Genomic DNA, 22,695 nt, shown 5'->3' on the forward strand with positions numbered 1-22,695 from the left:
TGCAAGACTACTCATTCAACTATTAGACTGATTTAATTGGTAGAAATCTCTTCCTTGTGATAAATCAAAATTTCTTTTTCTCTGTAATTTTATCTGTTGGTCTTAGTTATGCCTTTAAAAGTAAAAAGAGTAAGTCTGTACTTTTTTCTCCTATTCTTCCCTGTGATCACTTTTCAGGTCTGGGTGGTAGTTATACTGTCCTTCCTTTCTGTATGCTCCACCAGTTCTTTCTTTAGGGTCAGTGTGCTCATTTCCCTTATGTGGTTCCCACTGACAAATATTCCAAAATCCTTGTCATCCTCCTCAGCTTTCTGGACTCACTGTAGTTTCTGGTGTCTGAACACACTGCTTGAGAGATGTAGTTTAATGAAGTCATCTTTTGCCTGGTTGTGTTGAAGGAACAAATCACCCTAACACATCAGTGGCTTTCAGCCACAAAAGTTTACATGATGTGTATTGGCTCCTGATCACCTTCGATCTGTTTCATGTGTCATTCTGAGATTCACGCGGAGAGAATAGTACCAATTTGGAACATGGGGAAAAGAGCAGGAGTCAGTCCATGTTATGACCCTTAAGGCTTCCACCCTGCTGTGGCACACTGACTTCCTGTGACATATGTCACTGGCCATGGCAAGTCAGGCTTGACTATTGGAGAGAGAGGTACACTTGTGCCCAGGAAGGCACTACAGGTTCAGAGCAGTAGAGGAGGATGCATAATCTTCTTACAGGGAAGGGGAGTGGGTTGGGATAAATGGGGAAAATAATACAATCAATCCCATTTAGTGATAGTTTATATTTTTAACCTCACCTAGTTCAAAAAGAACTAGAGGTTATCAACTACTTTTACTCTAAAAGACATATATTTAGTAGAAGTAAATCAAATATAAGGCTAAAACAAAATTGAGGAGGGGGGCAAATCATGTTTCATTCAGTTAAATGCAGACAACAGATGCAAATCTTCACTTCTTAGCAGACATAAGGAAATGAAAAACTGCATTCTGCTATTCTCATTATGTAAGAAATGGATAGAAATGTGCTATTGGTGCTAAATTCAGAAGTCAGTAACAACAAATTCTTATAGAAGGATTACTGATTGACATAGTGGACATTGTTTTCTAATAGTAGATTTAAGAAATGGGGGGAAAGTTGTGTTCTAACGGGCTTTTGGTATGTCAACCCTATAAAGCAGACAGGCCTGAATAAAACCTTACTCAGTGAAGAGAATCTGACAATTGTAATTTCAGCCTTCACCACCACCAGATCTTTTACTAGAATTGCAATTAGTAAACAATGCCTAGTATGCTATTTTAACTCTCACATCTTCCCATTTAGGGCTGGGATTAGGTGCTTCCATTATTCCCTCCCATAGATTTTTATGCCTACCGCTTTCTCTCCCTGGGATGTCTTTATCTTCAGTTTGTACATATTCATAAAATAGAACTTTAAGAGAACCACTCACTAAGGGGTCTTCAACCAGTAAATGCTATAGAGGTGCTTGAAGATAATAAACCCGCAAAGGTAATGTCTCTTCTTACAAAGCCAGAAGTACAGTTGTGTAAATAAGGTTGATTAATTTTGGGTGCCTGGGAAGATGAAGGAACTAATTATTCAATAGTTGGGAGGCACATTTTAGAACATTAAAGGCATATTCAAAATGTCCTTTTCAAGTAGTATTTATTTGGCAGGTAATTAGGAGAGATTAAACAAAAAAGTGTTAATGGGGTTTCCCAGCCCTAGGTGGTACCTAAATCTGTTAGAAAAGCCCAGGGAGCCTTTCATAAGTGCAGAGAACTAATCAGAATGCTTGCTTGAGTAAAGAGAAAATTCTGTCAACCTGACAATTTCTTGCAGAGGTAGAGAAATTTTAAGGAATGTGTCTCATCACTGAGATAGGCTTCCTATTCAAGATTTTCTTCTCCTGGAGGCAGCTCTCTCTTGAGCAGGTATTATAGGTTTGAGAGGGGCAGAAGTCAGGTTGCCAAAATCCATGCTTATCAAAACTACAGACCTTAGAATAAAATTATTTATTACATTACTTTAGCAGCTGAAAATCATAACACACCAGCACGTCATGTATCCAGACTTAACATGAAACCAGAATAAAGTTATCTCAGAAACTTTAATATTTTGATATGTAATGTTTAAGGAAAAAAATATGTCATTATTTAATTTAGATTACATTCCAATATTTTTGTTTCTCTAAAAGATACTTACATTTTGTTATTTATATGAAATACTTTTAAACAGTTTTAAAACACTTTCTGAGCTGATAGCTCTATGTACAACATGATATTTTGAGAGGATGACCCAAGAAGTGTCATCCTTCAGCAAAATGTGCAAGAAAATCATATAGGAGATTTGGGAGGCTGAAATAGAATATTCAAACTACAGAATAAAAATAAATAACAATGAAATGATAGAATAAAAGCTGGTAGTTAAAGACTTAGGTAATAGACTGTGGTCTTCAGTTCATTGTTCAGTGTGTTTTTCTAAATTTTATGAGCTGAACTAACTTTTCCTTTCCTTTATGGCTCATTTATAGCATTTCCCGCTTGCCTTTATGTGCTATTTATATCCATTAATGGTGTTTCAACTTAGTGCGCTGTGATAAGAATAGCTAACATCCTTCCAGCTCAGATTCTGTTTTGCTCCTCCCCATCAATTTGTCAGCCCCTACAGATGAGAACGATCAGAGTCATCTCTGCAGCATATAGAGCATTCAGCCAGTGCTTTTGTAGGTGCCCAGTATACTGAACTGACAAACCTTGATTTTTAAAATCTTGAATATTGGAGCAACACTTTCTCCTCCTCTTTTGTCTGAATCAACAGTGGAGGAACACACACACAGCACCTTCTCTGTACCCTTGAATTTGTTCCTCTGTGTAAAAGTGTGGCTCTCTAAATGAATTTCCCTGGGCCAGCTTTCATGTGGTAATTGCTCTGTTATTTATGTGAAATATTTTAAAATATTTGTTCTCTGTGCTGATGAGCTGGGTAAGGCAGGCCCACTGTTCCTCTTGGTTGTATAGTTCTCCTCCATCTTGTTCCTTGGTTGGTTTCTTTGCCAGTCCCTCTGTGTCTCCTCTCCATGAGTATGCAGGACACACAGTCTAGATTTTAGGATGATAATGTAAACGGTGCTCTTTCTTTTGCGTTTCCTCATGAGGTTAGGTTTCTTTTCTTTGTTTCTTTTTTTTTTTTTTTTATGTGTATATATTTTTGAGAGAGAGAGAGAGAGAGAGAGAGAGAGAGAAAGACAGAGCGTGAGGAGGGGAGGGCATAAAGATTGGGAGACACAGAATCCGAAGCAGGCTTCAGGCTTTGAGCTGTCAGCACAGAGCTCCATACAGGGCTCGAACCCACGAACTCTGAGATCATGACCTGAGCTGAAGTCGGTTGCTTAACCAGCTGAGCCACTCATGCGCCCCTAAGTTTCTTTACCTAGCACTCTGTACTTCTCCCTTCCTGCATTCGTCATAACTATAATTATTTTAAAATGATAGCAGTAGCTAAGATTTCTTGCTCCCTTATTATAGGCCACGTAAACACTTTACACACATTTTCTCGTGAATTCTTTTTTTTTTTTTTTTTTTAACGTTTATTTATTTTTGAGACAGAGAGAGACAGAGCATGAACGGGGGAGGGACAGGGAGAGAGGGAGACACAGAATCGGAAGCAGGCTCCAGGCTCTGAGCCATCAGCCCAGAGCCCGACGCGGGGCTCGAACTCACGGACTGCAAGATCGTGACCTGAGCTGAAGTCGGACGCTTAACTGACTGAGCCACCCAGGCGCCCCTCTCATGAATTCTTTACAATACCCCTTTTATATACCAAATAATTAAAGCCCAGAGGTAAATAACTTGCCTAATGTCACATAGCTGCTAACTAGTAGAGCCCAGATTGTCTGTTCCTAGAGCCAGTAAGTTCTTTTCATGCTTCACAACTGGTAAAGGAAATCAGGAATGTTGATTCTTACACCTGGACGAAGTTCACAGAGGTGATAATATAGACTGGAAACAGGAATAAGAACTTCTTGCAGGTGATCATTTGGGAAGAGATGCTTTTCTTAGTCATCTTGAGGCAGGAGGGAAGGGAGGCTAGGGAGACAAGTTGACCAAAGTATAGCCATTTTGATTCTAGACTGACCCTTAACCTAAAAGTCAGCAGCAGGTCATAGAAAGAGTCACAAGATCAGACTCATGGAAAACCATAAGCCTCACTCTCTCCAGCAATAAAAAGCTACCCAGGCTGGACTTTCTTAAAATTGCTTCCTGTGGGTAATTCCATAACCCTAAAACAATGGAAAAACTGCCCAATGTGAATGATAAACCCTAAGTTAAAGAGTAAACCCCTCCCTATATGGTTAGCTAATTTAAATAAAACTTATAAAACCTTTCCTTAGAGGCAAAGGAGGGGGGCGGGGTCCTCTTTCTCACCTGGGAGGAGAGACTGCTACTTTGTGAAGTAGTTCCTTACTTACTTTTATATTTAATAAATCCTTGTCCCTTCCTCTAAGTGGCTTGCTCTTGAATTCTCTCACAAAGCCAGGAACCCTCCTCACATGGGGCCTGAGGTCCTCCCTCCTGCGGCATAGGCCAGTCCTGTATCCATCTGGGCTGTGTATTAAGTAACCTTCCTCCATGTTTCCAAAGCATGCTGTTGTGCACTCCACTCTCATGTCCTCTGTAGGGAGTTCTAGAAGGGAAGGAAGAGAAGGTGGAGTGCATCTGAACCACATCTCCATTCACTGACCGACCACATTTTTTAAACGAGGCCGGCTAACTTCAGAGCCTTGCTTTTACCCTTTTATTAAGGTAGTATTCTCACTGTAAGGCAGTAAATAGTAAAGAAGAGATTGTGAGGAAACAGCAGTCTCCCACCCCAGGCCTCCCTACCACCAACCTGGAGGCAATTTCTTGGTCTGTTTTTGTTTGTCTTCTAGTTGTAATTTCCCAGGAAAGAGTAATGAGAGGTAAATGTTTTGAATTCTTGTCATTTTGAATGTCTTTATTCTGTCCTTTCACGGAATGACAATTCAGCTGTGCATAATAGAATTACAGATTAGGAATTATTTTTCCTCGGAAAGTTGAAACCTGTAGTGTTCTGTTCATTTTACTGTAGTTGAATTTCTTTTCTCTCTCTTCTTTCTCTCTCTCTCTCTCTCTCTCTCTCTGAAAGCTTTTAGTATTTTTTTTTCCTTGATGTTTCAGAACTCTCTGGTGATGTGTTTAGGTGTGAGTTATTTTTCATTAAGTGTGTTGGGTAGTTCATGACCCTTTCAATCTGAAAGCTCTTATGCTCCTCAGCTGTGACTAATGCTACTATTTGATGATTTCCACTTCCCCATTTTCTCTACCCTCTCTTTCTTTGATTTCTCATTGCTTAAGTGTTGGTCTTTTAGATTGGCCCCTTTATGTCTCCTATATTTTCTCGATCTTCTAGAAGACTTCCATTTTTCCATTTTTTTCTTTAATTTTTAATTTTAAAATCACTTTTAAATTCTTTAAAAGCCCTTGTGTATTCTCTTTCCCCCCACCCCCCATATTCTTCTGTTATAAGATTTATATAATTATTACATTTCTTTAGCTTGACTTACTGTTTTCTCTGGGATCAGCATTTCTTTTTACTTTTACTCTCTGGGACTGGTGATTTTTGATGACCTCTTCAAATCCAAAATAGAAGGCCTGCATAGCTGCTGTGGGTGTCCCTTGCTGAGTAATGAGAGCTATGCTCTTCCTGCCCCTTTCTCCTCAGTAGGGATCCTGACTGGGAACTTCCTATAGAACCGGGCAAGGCTGGGTGGATTTACTAGCAATTTTTACTTTATGGGGACAGATCCCCCAATTTTTAGAGTTAGGTAGATTTTAATCTGTGGTGCCAACATGCACACTAGAAGCCTTTGCCTTTCTAATTTATTATTTTTTTAAATTTTGCTCAGTTTTTTTGTTTGGTTTGTTCATGTCATTTATTTACTTCTTTTAGAGAGAAATCCTAAGAGTTTTTGTTTTCTTTTGTTTTTGTCCGTGGGAATATTCTGGTAGCCTGTACTCTATTGTTGGTGAGGGATAGTGATAGAGGAAGACCTGCTGAATGGTAATTTAAGGGTAATGGACCCTTAATGAATCCATCCTTTTTCAGCTCTATTTCTGGCTCCTGCCCTCTTGCACTGCCCACCAAGTCTAAGCAGTCACCATCCTACAGAATAGCTTTTATCTCCTTAATGGTCGTCTTGTGGTTTATGGATTTCTTTGTATTATTCCGTCAAACTCTCCTGTCTCTTATGTGTCATCCAGACAGGGGTTGGGACACTATAACATGCAGGTCAAGTGAGTTAGGCTACCTGTTTTTGTAAATAAAGTTTTATTGGAATACACCCATGCTCATTTGTTTACATATTGTCTATGGCTGTTTTTGTGTTACAAAGGCAGAGTTGAGTAGTTGAAACAGAGACCAGCAGAGCTGAGTAGTTGCAACATAGACTGTATGGCATGCAAAGCCTAAAACTATGTACTCTTTGGTCCTTTATCAGAAAGGTTTACCAATTTAGAAATTGGCTTGGTGTAGAAATTTTTCGAGATTTCTCATTTTCTGGTGATCATACCTACTCGCCTTTCCCTCCTCATCCCTTTCTCTTCATAGATACAGGCTTAAACTACTGTAAAATTCTTTTAATTCAGTAATTCTGAGAAGGTACATAGGCCTCCTCCAGCCTCCAAAAGCTTACTGTGCCCTCATGAACTGGAACAGAGCTCTTCTTCTTCTTCTTCTTCCTTCTTCCTTCTTCCTTCTTTCTTCTTTCTTCTTTCTTCTTCTTTCTTCTTCTGTTTTAATATGCTGGCAGCCTGCTTATATGGCCGCCTCCCTCATCTGACCATTTAAGGTATGAGAGCAGGGACTCTAACACCTTGTGTCTTAACACAAAGCCAAGGACATAATAAGCCTTCAGAAATTGTTTGTTGAATGAATTGAATGAATGAATATAAATATATTTAAACATTTTTTTGAGAGTGGTGGGTTTTTATCTAGTTTTTTTTCTTTTGAATGCAACATTTAAAAAAGCTTTACCTATTAATAATTCATTTATATATTCTTCCTTAAGATTAATTATATAAACAATGGTTAATCTTACTAGTAATGGAGAGGAGCTTTGTGTTCTGGACATATATTAACCCAGATATTTGCATTCTACCTCATTTTACTTATCATCTCTTATTATCTCTCTCTCTAATTGATATCTCAAAACAGATATCAATTAAAACATGATATTTTTAAATTTTTTTCAGTGTCACATTTTTTGTGTAAATAGTTGCAGTTTAAAACCTACTGATATGCCCCGATTCGAGAGACCCCCTGAAAACAAACCACCAGAGTCCAGAGTCAAAGCCAAGCGGCAAGGGTCGTTTATTGCAGGTTCGAACCCGGTCCTCCGCGCACTCGTTGCTGGTGACGCAAGAGGCCCTGAGCAAGGATCTTACAGCTTCTTTTATAGACAGGCACAACAAGTTAGGGATTTTTTTTGAGGTTACAGAGCTGTTATTGGTTGACATTTAAATTTGAACACTCAGCAGAACTTGATTGGTTCCCGCCTTTATTTCAAACCACAACCAGGCATGCCCTGGCTGGTTTCAGGATGGCGGGGGTTGGGGGGGGGCGGTCTTTTCTTTGCAGTTGTGAGTACACCTGGTAATTTTTCTCTTAGTCTCTCACTACATGTTTGTAATTGATGAAATACCTGCATAGTGATCCAGAAATTTCTAGGAGCATAATTTTCAAATATTTTTCCATTGTGATTTTTTAAAAAAAGTCTGTGTGAAATAATTACAAATCATGATTCTAAAACAAAAGACAAATAAGAGTAAGAATAGAATCTGAGTTGAATGGTTTTTACTTTTTGGTGTGTGTGTGTGTGTGTGTGTGTGTTTCTTTTCCTGACCATCTGAGTATTGTTTAGAATCATTTCGCATGTAAATTAAAGCAGCTGTACTGAGTTCTTAAATAATAAAGAAATGGTTTCCATAGTAGATATTTCCATTAGAGTAAATTTTTTTCTACTGCAGTTAATGTGTTTTCTCTTGAGTCATGGTGTCTTCAATAGTACCAATTTAAAATTTATAGCAGTTACATTAAGTAGAGTGAGCACCTGAGTTATTTGCTCATTTGAAAATTAAGCAAATGGCCTGTTTTAACATCTTCTGCAGAAGAGCATTTTTTTATAGATGTGCTTCTTTCCCTATTATTCCCCATAAAAAAGAAACACAATTAGGGTCTTGTTATTATTTATTACTTGATTCAGCCCATCTCCCGTGCACCCTTCAAATACATTAACAAGTTTATAAATGTAGAGATTTGAGGTTTTATTTTTTTCATTTTACTTTTTTTTGAGATTTTGGTTTTTAAATATTTTTTTCTGTAACTGTATCATATGTTTAGAGAGAAGAGAACATAATATTGGCATCTCCCAAAGGAAGGAACGAATAGGACATTTTTTTGGCACTTTGAGAGTGTTGAGCTCTTGAGTGATGTAGTGATAAAGAAATGTTCTTGGCCTCTGACACAAGATTTCACAGGGCTAGGGTTCAAGGGAATAGGATGTGCCTTCTATGTGTCCTTTTTCTTCTTGCTTTTTTACTTTTGCTTTGTGTATATAAGCTTGTGAAAAAGGAAAAGCTTTTTTTTCAAGTACATTGTCTTTGGTATTATTATGCCTAAACATTTTTGAAGAAATTATTTTATTTAATTTATTAAAAAAATGTTTTTTAAATTTATTTTATTTTATTGGAAGAAATTATTTCAAATGGAATCCAAGAATGTGGAACTATAGTGTGTGCAGTGTTATTTATAAAAGAGTATAGATTATAGATGTTCCATGAATATTTGACAAACAGTAAAATATATTAGTATAAAAATATTTTTGTAGGTATTATTTATGTCAGTGCTCTCCAGTAGTACTTTCCAAGATGCTGTAACTGTCCAATACAATAACCACTAGCCACAGATGACTATTGAGTACTTGAAAATGGCTAATGGGACTAGGAATGTAATATTTCATTAAAAAATACTTTTGATATAGTGTCTCTATAATGATAGACTTAACAGATTTTAATTTTTTTCTAATTTTGATTTTTTTCAGGTAAATATATGCAGATGATGAACATTCTTAAGCCAATTGCCTTTGATGTTATCCATTTCATGTCTCAGCTATTTGATTATTACTTGTATGCAATATATACCTTTTTTGGTCGAAATGATTCAGTAAGTCACCTTTGGTGGGAAAGTCTGTTTCTTTAAAAATGTATTTATTTTTAAAATGTAAAATTTTTCATTCTCTTTGTATGAAATATACAAATAATATTATTTTGAAAATTATCCATCGAAAATCTAACAGAATTTTTGATGTCACCTTTTTGTCTGCTTAATTACCTTATGTATATATTAATCTTAAGCTCTGATATGATACACATATTTTATGTTATTCAAATTTTGGCAGAAAAAGTGCAGCATCTGTTTTTAACCTTGATGCATTTTGGCAATGAAAAATGTGCGGGTTGCCTTGTTTAAATATGGCTCAGTGTGTAATTACTACATAGTAAATGAGACATTTTTAGTATTGGCTTACAAATCTTAGCAGGCACTCCTACAGTCAGAAGATAATGGCAAACATTTATTAAAATAATTGAAAACCTTTGAACTGAACCTTCTGTCTGCCACAGAATCATTTCCTGTACCTCCTTTTAGTGTTTCCACAAGCTCTTATTGCATTTGTCTTTTTCTACTCCTAAAGAGAACAGCATGGTATTAAACAGGTACCTTATATGATATTTGGTAGTTATTATGTGGTGCACCTAGATAGTCAATAGATTTCTGTGTAAAAGTATACTGCTGGGCCCTATGAATATATCATAATACTAACTTTTCATATATTTTGTATCTTTTTAAAAACATGTGAATTTATCTTTTAATATGGGATCTGAATTTCTTATGTTCTTAATTGTCTAATATATTTTTTAGAAAGAATAGCAATAATCACAGACAGATTATTGCTACAGAATTTGTTGCTATTAAATATTAATTCTTTGAATTTGGAAACTCAATACATAAATATTAAAGAAGAAAGACATTCTGGGGTTTTAGCTAATTGTCAGAATCTTTCAGTCTTCTAGATGAGCCTTACTGTGTCTCCTGGGCCAAACCTGCAGACCAGCACTACCCAAGAGAAGTTTTAAAGTAATGGAAATGCTCTAAATTTGCACTCATATGGTAGTCACTAGCCACATGTGACCTTTGAGCACTTGAAGTGTGATTAGTATGACTGAGGAACTGAATTTTTAATTGTATTTAATTTTAGCTAATTTATTGCTAAATATAAATAGCCACAGGTAGCTAGTGACTATCGTATTGGGTAGAACAGTTCTGGACCACATTATTGATAAGATGTGTTAATATAGGGTCCTTTGGAAACTTTTGGGAACTAATACTTTTGGACATGACTTTCTAGCTGATTATAATACTGATTAAATACTGGCACAGATTTGTTTACAGTAGGGTTCACTAGGACCTGAGAAAGTTAGCAAAGTATAGTTAGGTATTTATTATAAAATATGCTGCATATGTTATTTAAAATATAGTATGTTTTAAAGAACACATTAACCTTATAACTTGTATTAAAAGCATTTTCAATCCTGTAAGACTCAGTAACAGACATTTCACTGTATTCAGGTAATTAGCTGTCAGTGATAAGCATTTCTGTCTTTAACCTGGGTGTCTACCCGTATATCATATTAGAAACATTTTGTATTATATGAACCTATACAAAATGTACATATGAGTGAATATGTCTGAATGAATATAGCATTTACTCTGCCTCTTACTTGTACTTTTTAAGGAAGACTTCTTTTGTTAGAGTATGCTTAGTAATACTAGCTTTATTCGACCATGTGAATATTGAAAACAGCACTTCAAATAGAATATAATTTAGATTCTGCTGTTTTTGATTCTGCAAAAATGAAGGAAACACTGTTTAAAGCAAAACAAAGACAATCTATAAAGGGTTTTACAAATTTGTAAAAAGAAACACTTCATCCTTCTACTCATATTTTATTTAGCTTAATTTTACATACATTTAAAGTTTGTTTTTGTTTTTGTTTTTTACCTTGCAAGATTATATTCTTCTTAATTAGCTACTTTAAATTCCTTTTGGAACAAGACAATCTAAATAAATAGCATAAATAAGCATATGCAAGTATATAAGATTGAAGAGTTAAACTTTTAATTTCCTAAGAAAATAAGCTTTTAAGTCTTTTAGAAATCCTAGAAATTTCAGTATTCAAATATATATATACATACTCCAAGTTGCCCTGTTAGCTATTGAGTCTTATGTGGTAGGAGGGGAGGGGTAATTAGGTAATGGGTAGAATAGGAAGAGCACAGTGGTACATAGTTGCTCCTATTTTTCTCCCAGAGAAGAAAGATACTTGTATGAGTGAATTCAGATGGATGCTGCATATGGAAGAATCTGTTTCCCAGGGTTTCTAGAAAGTCATTGGCTGGGAGGCCATAGTGTATGCAGCAGGGTAAGGGATTCTTCCTCTTTAAACTAACTCCTCCAGAAGCTCTTGCTCTTCATTGAACTGTTTATAGCCTACAACACCATACTGTATTATATATCTAATCCATTTGATTCTATTATAATAATGTTACTTGTAGTGTTGCTTTATCTTGCCTTGCCCCAGCCTTCCATTGGTCACCTCTTGAGTTATGTTTTCTGTGGTTTTTCCTGTTCATAGCCTCTCATGAAGACCATTCTGTAGCTTACCTTAACAAAGTAGTAAGCACATAGTGGATTCTTAGGACACATGGATTGATGTCCTAATTATTTCTTATCCAAGTTAATCTGATGAGTGTTGTTACTTGAAAACAGTTTGTGAGCATCATTTAAAGTTACCTTTCATTAATGAAACTTCTTTAATAGAGTGTCTGTGATTCAGTTTTTAATTTTTTTACGAACAAATTAACTTCCACTTCTGGATATGTAGGACTACAGTCTAACGGGATGATACTGCCTGTAGAAAACAATTACAAAACCTGAATGTTATACAAAAGACAACTATCTGAAGATACTGGAGAATGAACGAAGCATATAGACTCTGGGTGGGGGAGTTCATGCTAGTGTGTAGATTGGGGAAAGGGGAGTGTAAAAAAATAAATTCCATCTCCATGGCCTTTGAGCCTGGGATTAAGTACAGTTCACTCAGCACAAAGGTAGAGGCAAGCATAGGAAAACTTTGTCTTTATGGATTGGGGAACCAGAAAATTGAAGCCAGGAAATTGAGAACAATGAAAATAGTAGGGGGGATGTTCAGAAGAAAAAGGGCCAGGGAGGGGATTCCCAAGCTTTTTTACCTCCATCTTTGATTAACCCATAACCATGTTCATATGAAATAGATTAACTACAGCCAAAGAAAAAAGATCTGAACAGAGAGTGAAGCTGTTGCATAAGAGACAGTTTGTAGTACAAGCTCAGCCAAGAAAATTACATAATGCAAACAAAGGAAACAGTACCCAGTGGGAAAAAATAACAGAATCCAAAATCTCCAGAATTAAATTGATGATGCAGTCTAACTTCACCCAACATACATAGAAGTAAAAAAAGCAGAGTACATCCTTAAGTAAAATGAAAGTCAATTTAGTTTGACCCCTTAAGATGTTGGAACTAAGGGATAATATTTTAAGTGGACTATTAGAACTATCTTGAATAAAGTAGAAAGATGTTTTAAATGTATGAACATGTCAGTAGAGAAGTAGGAAGTTCTAGTAATAACAGTAATAAAAAGCCAAAGGGAAATCCTAGAACTGAACAGTAATAAAAAGCCAAAGGGAAATCCTAGAACTGAAAAATGTAATTTCAGCAATTAAAAAAAATTACTGAATGTACTTTACAGCTAAATGGACATGATAGAGGAAAGAATATGTAAAACTTGAAGATAAATTGGAAGATTGGAAAACAAAATGATCAAAGCCTTAGGGACATGTTAAGTCAAATGATCAAACATACATGTAATTGGAATACCAGATGGAGACAAGAGAGATAGAATGAGGTACAAAAAATATTTGAGGAAACTTTGACCAAAAATTTGCAGATACAAGTTACTAAATGAACAGCAAGCAGAATAAGAACAAAGGAACATACAGCAGGGTACCTCATGGTGAAACAGTCTCTTGAAAATGACAATAGACTTATTACATAAAGGGACCAATGATCTGATTCAGCTGACTTCTCACGAGAAATTGTGGAGGCTGTAGGAGAGAGTAATACATCTTTAAGGTACTGAAAGAGAGGAAAAGAATGTCCATTCAGAATTTTATATCTAGCAAAAGCACCATATCAAGAATGAATGTGAAATTAAGTTGTTTTTAGATAAAAAGAAAAAAAAAACCTAAGAATTTGTCACCAACAGACATGTAATACCGAAATGCTGAATGAATTTTTTTCAGGCTAAAGGAAAATGATACCAGAAAACTTAGATCCTGAGGAAAGAATAAAGAGCATTGGTTATGGAAACTACTTGGGGAAATGCAAAAGATTATTTTTTTCTTTTTCCTTTTAATTTCTTTATAAACCATATAGCTGTTTAAAAGTGAAATCATAACATTATTTTCTAGAGTTCATAATATATGTAAATATATTACATGTAACAACTACAACAAGATACGTGGGGGATATGGATCTATAAGATGGCAAGATTTCTGTATATTATGTTAAACAGTAAATGGATTGTGTAATATCAGAATGTATATTATAATTCACAGGACAATGAAAAATAATATTGCAGATTAACTCTTTACCAAAAGGAAAATTAAATTAGAATTCCTTTTTTTAAAAAACTGTTTTTTGGGACGCCTGGGTGGCTCAGTCGGTTAAGCAGCCGACTTCGGCTCAGGTCATGATCTCGCGGTCAGTGAGTTCAAGCCCCACATCGGGCTCTGTGCTGACAGCTCAGAGCCTGGAGTCTGTTTCAGATTCTGTGTCTCCCTCTCTCTGACCCTCCCCCATTCATGCTCTGTCTCTCTCTGTCTCAAAAATAAATAAATGTTAAAAAAAACAAAACAAAACTGTTTTTTAATGTTTATTTATTTTTGAGAGAGAGAAACAGAGCATGAGTGGGGGAGGAGCAGAGAGAGAGGGAGACAGAGAATCTAAAGCAGGTTCCAGGCTCCAAAGTGTCAGCACAGAGATCGATGTGGGGCTCAAACTCACAAACTGTGAGATCATGACCTGAGCCGAAGTTGGACGCTTAACTGACTGAGCCACCAGGCACCCCTTCTTTTTTCTTTTTTAAGTTTTTATTTATTTATTTTGAGAAAGAGAGAGCAAGCGCAGGGGAAGGGCAGAGACAGAGAGGGAGAGAGAATCCCAAGGAGGCTCTGTACTATTAGCTCAGAGTCTGCATGGGACTTGAACTCATAAACCGTGAGACTGTGACCTGAGCCGAAACCAAGAGTCGGACACTTAACCAACTAAGCCACCCAGGCACCCCTTAAACTAGAATTCTAAAATATAAAATTCATATAATCAGAAGAGACAGGAAAGGAGGAACCAAGGAACAAAAAAAGATATAATATATAATGAATGGTAGATTTAGACCCGATCAATAATCACATTAAATGTTAATGGACTAAACTCTCAAAAGGTAGAGATTGTCAGAATGGATTAAAACAAAACAAAAGAAACACTTTAAATGTAAAATATACACAAAGTGAGGATATATATATGCATGTGTGTGTGTATAATGTGTGTGTGTGTGTGTGTGTGTGTGTGTGTGTGTGTATCTAGAGAGAGAGAGACCATTACATATATTCTAATCAAGTTAAAAGATTGAAATCATACAGAATATGTTCTCTGATGACAATGTAATTAAATTAGAAACCAATAACCATAAGATAACTGGGAAAAAAATCTAAGCATTTGGAAATTAACACACTTCTAAATAAAGGTTGGCTTAAAGAAAAAATCATGAGAAGTTAGAAAATACTTAAAAGTGAATGATAGTGAAAGCACAACATATCAAGCTGTGCAATACAGCTAAATCAGTACTTAAGGGAAGTATCTAGTTTTAAATGCCTATAATAGAAAAGAAGAAAGACTCAAGTAATGATAAGCTTCCACCTTAAGAAAGTAGAAAAAGAAGCATAAATTATGCACTGTGTGTTTTCTTACAAGGGCACCAAACCTCTCATGAGGGCCCCACTCTCATGACCTCATCTAACCCTAATTACCTCTCCCATCTCCAGATAACATCTCATTAGAGGTTAGAGCTTTACCATATGAATTCTGAGGGGACAACAAACATTCAGACCATAAATGGAATAACTAGAATTTACATACATTGTTTATAGAAATGAAGAATAATACAGCCACTAGAAAACAGTATGGCAGTACCTTATAAAGCTAAAACTATGCTTATTATATGAATCAGAAATTCCACTGGTAGATATTTACCCAAAAGAATAGAAAATATATGTCTTCTCAAGGATATATATGTGAATGTTCATAGTGACATTATTCAAACTGAAACCCAAATGTGCGTCACCTGGTGAATAAGTAAACACACTGTGATATATCCATGTTTTGGAGCACTATTAAGCAATAAAAGAGCATGAATTACTAATAGGCTTATAACATGGATGAATTTCAAAAGCATGCTAAAGACAAAGTCAAACACAAAAGACTACACATGTATGATTCTATTTATACAAAATTTTAAAAAAGGCAAAACTGTAGTGATAGATCAGAGGGTAAGATTGGAGAGAGGAATTCAAGTGCAAAGGGCATAAGGGCATTTTTCAAGGTGAGGAAAATTCTATCTCTTGATTGTGGTATTAGTATAAGACTATACAACTACCAAAATTCATCAAACTATACTTGCGATGGCTGAATTTGACTATATAAAAATAATGCTCTAGTGAAAAAAGAGGGAAAATGAAATAATAAAGTTTATAAAATGTAGTGAAAGTAAAATGTATTTTGAAATTACCACATAAAATGAGTTCATGTTTTCATGTTTTACTGTACCATGCCATCACACAACTATTTTAGCTTTAGGATTTCTGTCACATGTTGTGTAAGTAATTACTTGTTTTCATCCTATCTCAGATAAGAAAGGATGAGGAACAATATGTTGTGTGTGTGTATGTATACACAAACATATATATAAATGAATTAGTGAGATGATATATTTTATAGTTTACTATTAATACTTTAAAATTTTTGGCTCATACAGAACATTTTAGCATCTTTCTAGAGGCCTATATATATCTATGATTACCTCTAAGTTAAATTTATATTCATCAATTGAATCATCACTCAAGGACGCAACTACCTGGCTTTTCATGATTTAACAGTCAACTGTCTCTTCTCATTTATGTTCTTGGGGTATTTATATGTGCTTTGACTTTGATGTAGTGAAGCGAATTCTATACTGTGAAATGTTTACTGAGGCTAATAAAAAGTTTTCTTCATTTTTGAATGAGGATTTGGGCTGTCTCTAATTTGTGTTAGAAAAATAAATTTAAAACAGTCTACATTATTATGCTTATACATAAGTATGATGTAGTACACTATCTTTAAGTATCAGAAATCATAAGTTTTATAACTAAAAATAATAACTTATGGGAAAAAGATACTGGTGAGCTCTCTCCTAATTTATGAGATTGACAGATGCTAGTGTGACCTGTAAATGCAAATGTGTGAAATAGTTCTCTTGTTCCCTTAAGGGCTAAGGTTTGACTTGATGTTTTGAAATTTTTAAATGTAGTTTGGAGACCTTCCGAAGACTAAGTATCTGAATGAAAACTCAATGGATACTTAACTTGAGTTAATATGAAGGTATAACATATGAAAGATTATCTCCGAAGTGATGGTAGCATATGCCTTTCTTTTTCTTTTTCAGCTGGAATCAACAGGACTAGGCCTTAGTAGTAGTAGACTAAGAACAACTCTTAACAGAATACAAGAAAGCCTTATCGATATGGTGAGTAATCATTTGGAATTAATTCTTTGGGGTTATATTAAATAAAAATTAACCATCCAATCAACTACATATAAATGTGTGTCTCTATATATATTGAGTGCCTGAGTCCTCAGTATTACTCTACATGCTTGTAGGAAATAAATAGAGGTTTCTTATAGTCTGATTGGAGAGAGAAAACTGATCCTCATGAAAGAGTATAATATTGGCTATATATCCAGTACAGGTCCAAAGGGAGGAAAGTTTCATGTGGAAACTTGATTTCAGAGAATGGCTAAAGGAAGAAGTGAGAGTTGTGCTAGTCTTTGAAGAGCAGGCAAGGGGTTAGTGGGGAAAAAAGAAAGAATGGCATTCCAATTAAGATTCAGAAGCTGAGAACGGGCCTTGTGGTGGGAGTAAGCCTGGCCCAAAGTTTGGCCATCTTTGTGATTGGGATACTGATATATACTGAAGAGTTGTGTTGCAGGGAGTATTTAGAGCCACTTGAAATTCAAGGAAGAGGCTTGGGTGTAGTTGGCTATGCAGTATGGGGTCTGGATTCTTTTTTTTTTTTTTTTTAATTTTTTTTTTCAACATTTTTTATTTATTTTTGGGACAGAGAGAGACAGAGCATGAACGGGGGAGGGGCAGAGAGAGAGGGAGACACAGAATCGGAAACAGGCTCCAGGCTCCGAGCCATCAGCCCAGAGCCTGACGCGGGGCTCAAACTCACGGACCGCGAGATCGTGACCTGGCTGAAGTCGGACGCTTAACCGACTGCGCCACCCAGGCGCCCCATGGGGTCTGGATTCTTGACTGTTGGGTCACTTGATGTAATGCGTATCTTAAGAAAATAAATTAGGCAGCAATACAGGGCTGAGCATTTGTAGTGTTTAAGGTAACCTCGGCATTTAAAATAACAATTTTTTTTTTTCTTGTGATGGGTCACTGTAGCCAGAGATTTTTGTTGTTCGCCACATTTCTCTGCATCTACATTAATCTCAGGATCCTCTGATTTTTCTTTATTTCTTCACCTACCCAAACAAGCAGTCATTTTCCTCTTTTCTCATAAGCTCTGTGTTACGTACATACTTCTGCTATTGAAGTTTTTAGTAAAGCAATGTAATCATTCATTCTTTTAGGAAATACTCATTGTAATAATTATTATTTGTTGGGCATGGTTGTAGTGCTAGATATTCATCACTGCACAGTAGAGGTACTTCTGTCTGGGAACTTATATTTTATTGAGGCAGACAGATAAACAAATATGTAATATAGTATCAGATACTGAGAAGTGCTAAGAAGAAAATGAAGCAGAGTGGTAAGAATGGTGATCTTTGAGCAGAGATGTGAATAAAACGAGAGAGGTATGTGCTCATATCTCAGATGAGCACTGTTTACACAGAGGAAATCACCTATTTGCCATATGGTGTGTAATGAAGTATTATCGAGTAAACAGTGGAACCGAACTAGCTATTCTTTGAGACAAGCTGCCACCCATCTATTGATAACAATGTATCTGTAGTATGTCTGGCCAGTTCTGTGTTCATTGGATAAATTTTTTCCAGAACTGGTAGTCAACTTTAGAAATGTATTTTCAAAAACCAGCTACATGCCCCCTCCCTAGTAAATGGTTAGATAGATGTGCCTGCTTTTTTCTTTGGCACTTCATCTTTTAAAGATATCTTTTCTTTAAGTCCTTATCCTTACCATCTCTTAAATCAGATAGCATCTTGGCTCAGAAGACCATGTGAGTAGTCATTGCTTCTTCAGTTTGTAAGTAGTGCTGACTGTTTTTTGACAGGGCCTCTCCAGGGTCCTTACTCCTCCTCCAGTAATACAGAAGTTTTTCCCGAATTTTCTGTTGGTTTCCAGTGTTTTACATGTTAAATTATTATTCACACTGATAAGAATTGGTTTATTATTTTAGAAAATATATTTGTCATTTTCTAGACCTTGATCTCAGGTTTTCATATGCTGGTATATTACTTTTTCTTCACTTCATTAATTTGCATCTACATTGGCAGAGAACATTAATTGGTTTCTTGCTATTCAATACATTCTTTGGCTATTAAAATAATTTATAGCCTAATCAATCTGGAACCACTAGATGGAAGTTGTATTTTTTTTCCTGTATTTCCCCTATGTGTTAGTTAAAATTTTAATGAGCACATTTCTGGTAATTTTTCCATTTTCTCCATATATATCTTCTAAGTTTTCCTTCTCTTTAAGCTGTAAAAGGCAACTTGGAATCATTATGGTCTTAAAAATGCCACCTGAAATCATTTATTGTATAAACTCAATGTAAATATAAGACAACTTGACACATCAAATAGACTTTCAAGAAAAGGAGTCTACAAGGGGAAGACAAGAAAAGGAAGCTGGTATAGATCACACTGGTACCAGAACTGTGAATTTTTAGTTATCTGGTGATGTTAAATTGTTTGCTTTAAGATATTTGGCTATCAAACCTTTGTGCTTTGATACCTGTGCTTTGATAATAAAAATGTATTTTAAATCGGTCCAGAAAATTCCATAAAAACGACTTCTCTTTGTAGTCGTAATTATTAGTGGCAGGAAAGGTTAAACATTGTGACTTTCACTGTGAAACTAAAGATTTTGATTAAGGCTTTATTCCTCAAAGTCTTCAAAGGGTTTTATATCTTTTCCGTATTGTAGTGGTGTAATCTGAAACACTGATCCAGTTTTGGAGCTTTTCCATTGACAGTTGCAATAAGCACATACCATTTATTTATATCAACTTGACATTGTTGTTATTCTCTTGCTCTCTTCATGGGTATTTTCCTGAATATAAACACAGAACGTTAGCCTTTAAGCAGATAATTACCATAATTTTTATGCCTAAAATACCAGTGTTGACTAGGAACAAAGAATGGCATCCTAATGCAAACTCTTTGAAGTGGGGGCAGCAATGCCAGTGATCTCTGTGGGAATGTTTTTGTGAAAGAGCTCTGTGAGTACAGAGGGAGTTCAACACATTTGAATTGGAGGTAGGTAAAGAGTAGGTCGAGGAGGTAGTAGGTGAGTGCTTGTGGCCTTTCCCATCATACCCAGAGATCAACTGCATTTCTCTCAGGCTACAGATATAACCTCTCTTTGCCTTCCAGCACCACCTCCCTTTTCTATCCTAAATTAACTAGTTAATATCTACATTCACAGAAACCTTTAGTTTTTAAATATATGTTATATATATGGTGATAACTTATAAAAGAATGAAATTCAGAAGTAACTCTGCTGTTACAAATGTGTGGTATTTATGGTTTTCCTGGAGCTCTTTTGAGTTTGAGATTTTACAGTATTGGCAGAAAGTTCATGTCTGTTTTTGTCAGTTTATTGCAAAATATTTTGAAAGAGGGTGTGTTTGATGCTTCGAATATACTTATGGAGTCTAATACTCCCAAGTTTCTACTCATATAAACATAGAAAGAAGCTTACCTGTGCTCATTCAGTCTTACAGCTTTTATACATTCCGAGTAACTGTCAGCTCCTGACTGAACCTCTTTCTATAGGGAACTCATCACCCTTCTTGCTGTAGACTTCTGCTTGATAGAAAGTGCTTTGTTGTGATGCAGCCATTTCTCCCTCTCTGGAACTATTCTGTTATCTATTTCTACCCCATTGGGGCCACTTCGGCTAGCTTAGTTAGCTATCTTGCCTAAGTGAGTGATCTCTTCGCCCAATTTCTTTATTAGTTTTTCTTGTTTCAATGTTTCAGTTCTCCTCACCATCTCTTGACTTGTTCTGAGATGGATATTCACAACTCTGACCTAAGAAGAAAATACAGAATATTATAGGAGGTATTGGAAGTAGATGGAAGGCAAGGAGCTACGTGAGGACAGTGTAAGACTCAAGGGATACACGATAGTTGGATAGGTATCTTTATTATTAAGTCAGTCAGCAAACACATAATGAGTGCTGGGATACTTTGTGGAAGACCAGTGGATGGGCTTTCTGGTAGAAGAGGCACATAAGGAATCAATGAATATCCAGTTTAATGTCAGATTGTGTCAGGAATTACAAAGAACTAGGAAAGGGTAGAAAGAGGAGAAAAAGGGTATTAGTTTGTTTAGGGGATCACACAAGGCCTTTCTGGGAAGGTAACATTGAAGTAGGTCCCCAAAGGAAGAAATAGAGGAGTGAGCCACCTGAATGAGAATTCATTTATTTAAGAAACATTTATTTAGTGCCTGTTTATTGAACACTTTATATATGATGCCAGATCCTGTCTGGGAATTGAGGATACAATTTTGGTGGGGAGACAGCAATCAGACAAAACTCCCTACTCATGTGCAACTTCTTTTCTAATAGAGAGGGAATATTTTGGGGAGAAATGTTTCAGGTGGAGGGAACAAGGAATGCAAAGACCCTGAGGTTGGGACCATGCTTGGCCTATTCCAGGGACAGCACAGAGGTGAGTATAATTAGAATGAAGCATAGAAGAGGGTTGGTGATAGATAAAACCAAAGAGGTAGCCGGAGCCTAAATCTTATAAGGCTGATTTTACTCTGAGTAACACAGGAAGCTATTAAAGAGCTTTAAGCAGAAGAGCTGAAATTAAGTAAAAGAGAATTATTTTGGCTACTGAGAGAGATGAGGGGGCTTGTGCCAAAGTGTTAGTGGAAGAAGTAGTGAAACAGGATCAGATTCTGGATCTGTTTTGAAGGTAGACCCGTCAGATCTGTTGATGGATTGGAAGTGGGATATGACTGTGAGAGGAGTCAATGATGACACCTAACTTCTGGAGAATGGAAGTGCCATTACTGTAGATAGATAAGACTTTTAGGAGGGACACATTTGAGTTCAGTTTTCAGGTATGTTAAATGCACTACAGGTAAGAGAGAGGTCAGGGCTAGCATGTACATTTTGAGCTCTTGGCATGTGGCTGATATTTAAACTGGGAGAGAAAATCCATCTAGGGAGTAGAGTGTGAGTGGGAGAAGTCCAAGGACTGAACTCTAGGACACTCCACTGTTTAAAGATCTGGGGGAGGAGGACAAACTAGCAAAGGAATCTGAGAAGTGGCTGGTGCCTTAGGAGAAAAACTAGAAGGGTATGGTGCTCTGGAAACTAAGAAAGTTTTTCAAGATTAGCTATGTAGGATGCTACAGTAGGTTAACTAAAATGGATATTCAGAGTTGACTTTTGGACTTGGCCATGGGATGCCAGTGGGGACCTTGATAACAGTAAAGACTGTCTTGTCTCCATCAATTAAACTATTAGAGGGCCTGCTAATGCCAGGAGGCATACCAAGGTCTTAAGATACAAAGGTGGTGAAATTGGTCCCAGCCCTCTAAGAACTCACAGTGAGGTGGAAGGGTCAGGAAACAATTGACTAAGTGTACTTTATGCCACATACAGACATTAGGTATACATGTAGATGCTAACACAAGAAAGATACTAATTCTTGGGAGATTGAGAAAGTTATAGAAAGGAGGTGAATATGACCTCGCACTTAAGAAATGAGGAGGAAAGAGCCAGGGAGACAAAAAGAGAGCAGGTAAGACAAGAGTGTCAGTAGGACAGGTGTAGCAAGTCCAGTGTGGCTAGACCTTAGAGTCATAGATTACGTGGAAATGAGGCTGGCGAGGTAGCTGGTATCACTGTAAAAAGTAGTATCATGGTAACAGTTTAGGCTTTTTTTTCTGTAAGGAGTGGATAGTCCATTGGGACT

General features: G+C 36.3%; 1 protein-coding gene across 3 annotated transcripts in view; it reads left to right on the forward strand.

Moving 5' to 3' along the window:
* The window catches only part of VPS50 (VPS50 subunit of EARP/GARPII complex), a 132,565-nt gene that overhangs the window by 96,543 nt on the left and 13,327 nt on the right, over positions 1 to 22,695 (forward strand). For all 3 annotated transcript variants that reach the window (XM_078442467.2, XM_078442465.2, XM_060632459.3), the window contains 2 exons: positions 9,131 to 9,252; positions 16,947 to 17,027. In XM_078442467.2, the coding sequence (XP_078298593.1) occupies positions 9,131 to 9,252; positions 16,947 to 17,027 (203 nt within the window). The remainder of the gene's footprint in view (positions 1 to 9,130; positions 9,253 to 16,946; positions 17,028 to 22,695) is intronic.

This window comes from Panthera onca, chromosome A2 (assembly GCF_046562875.1).
Source record: "Panthera onca isolate mPanOnc1 chromosome A2, mPanOnc1 haplotype 2, whole genome shotgun sequence".
Lineage (NCBI taxonomy): Eukaryota > Metazoa > Chordata > Mammalia > Carnivora > Felidae > Panthera > Panthera onca.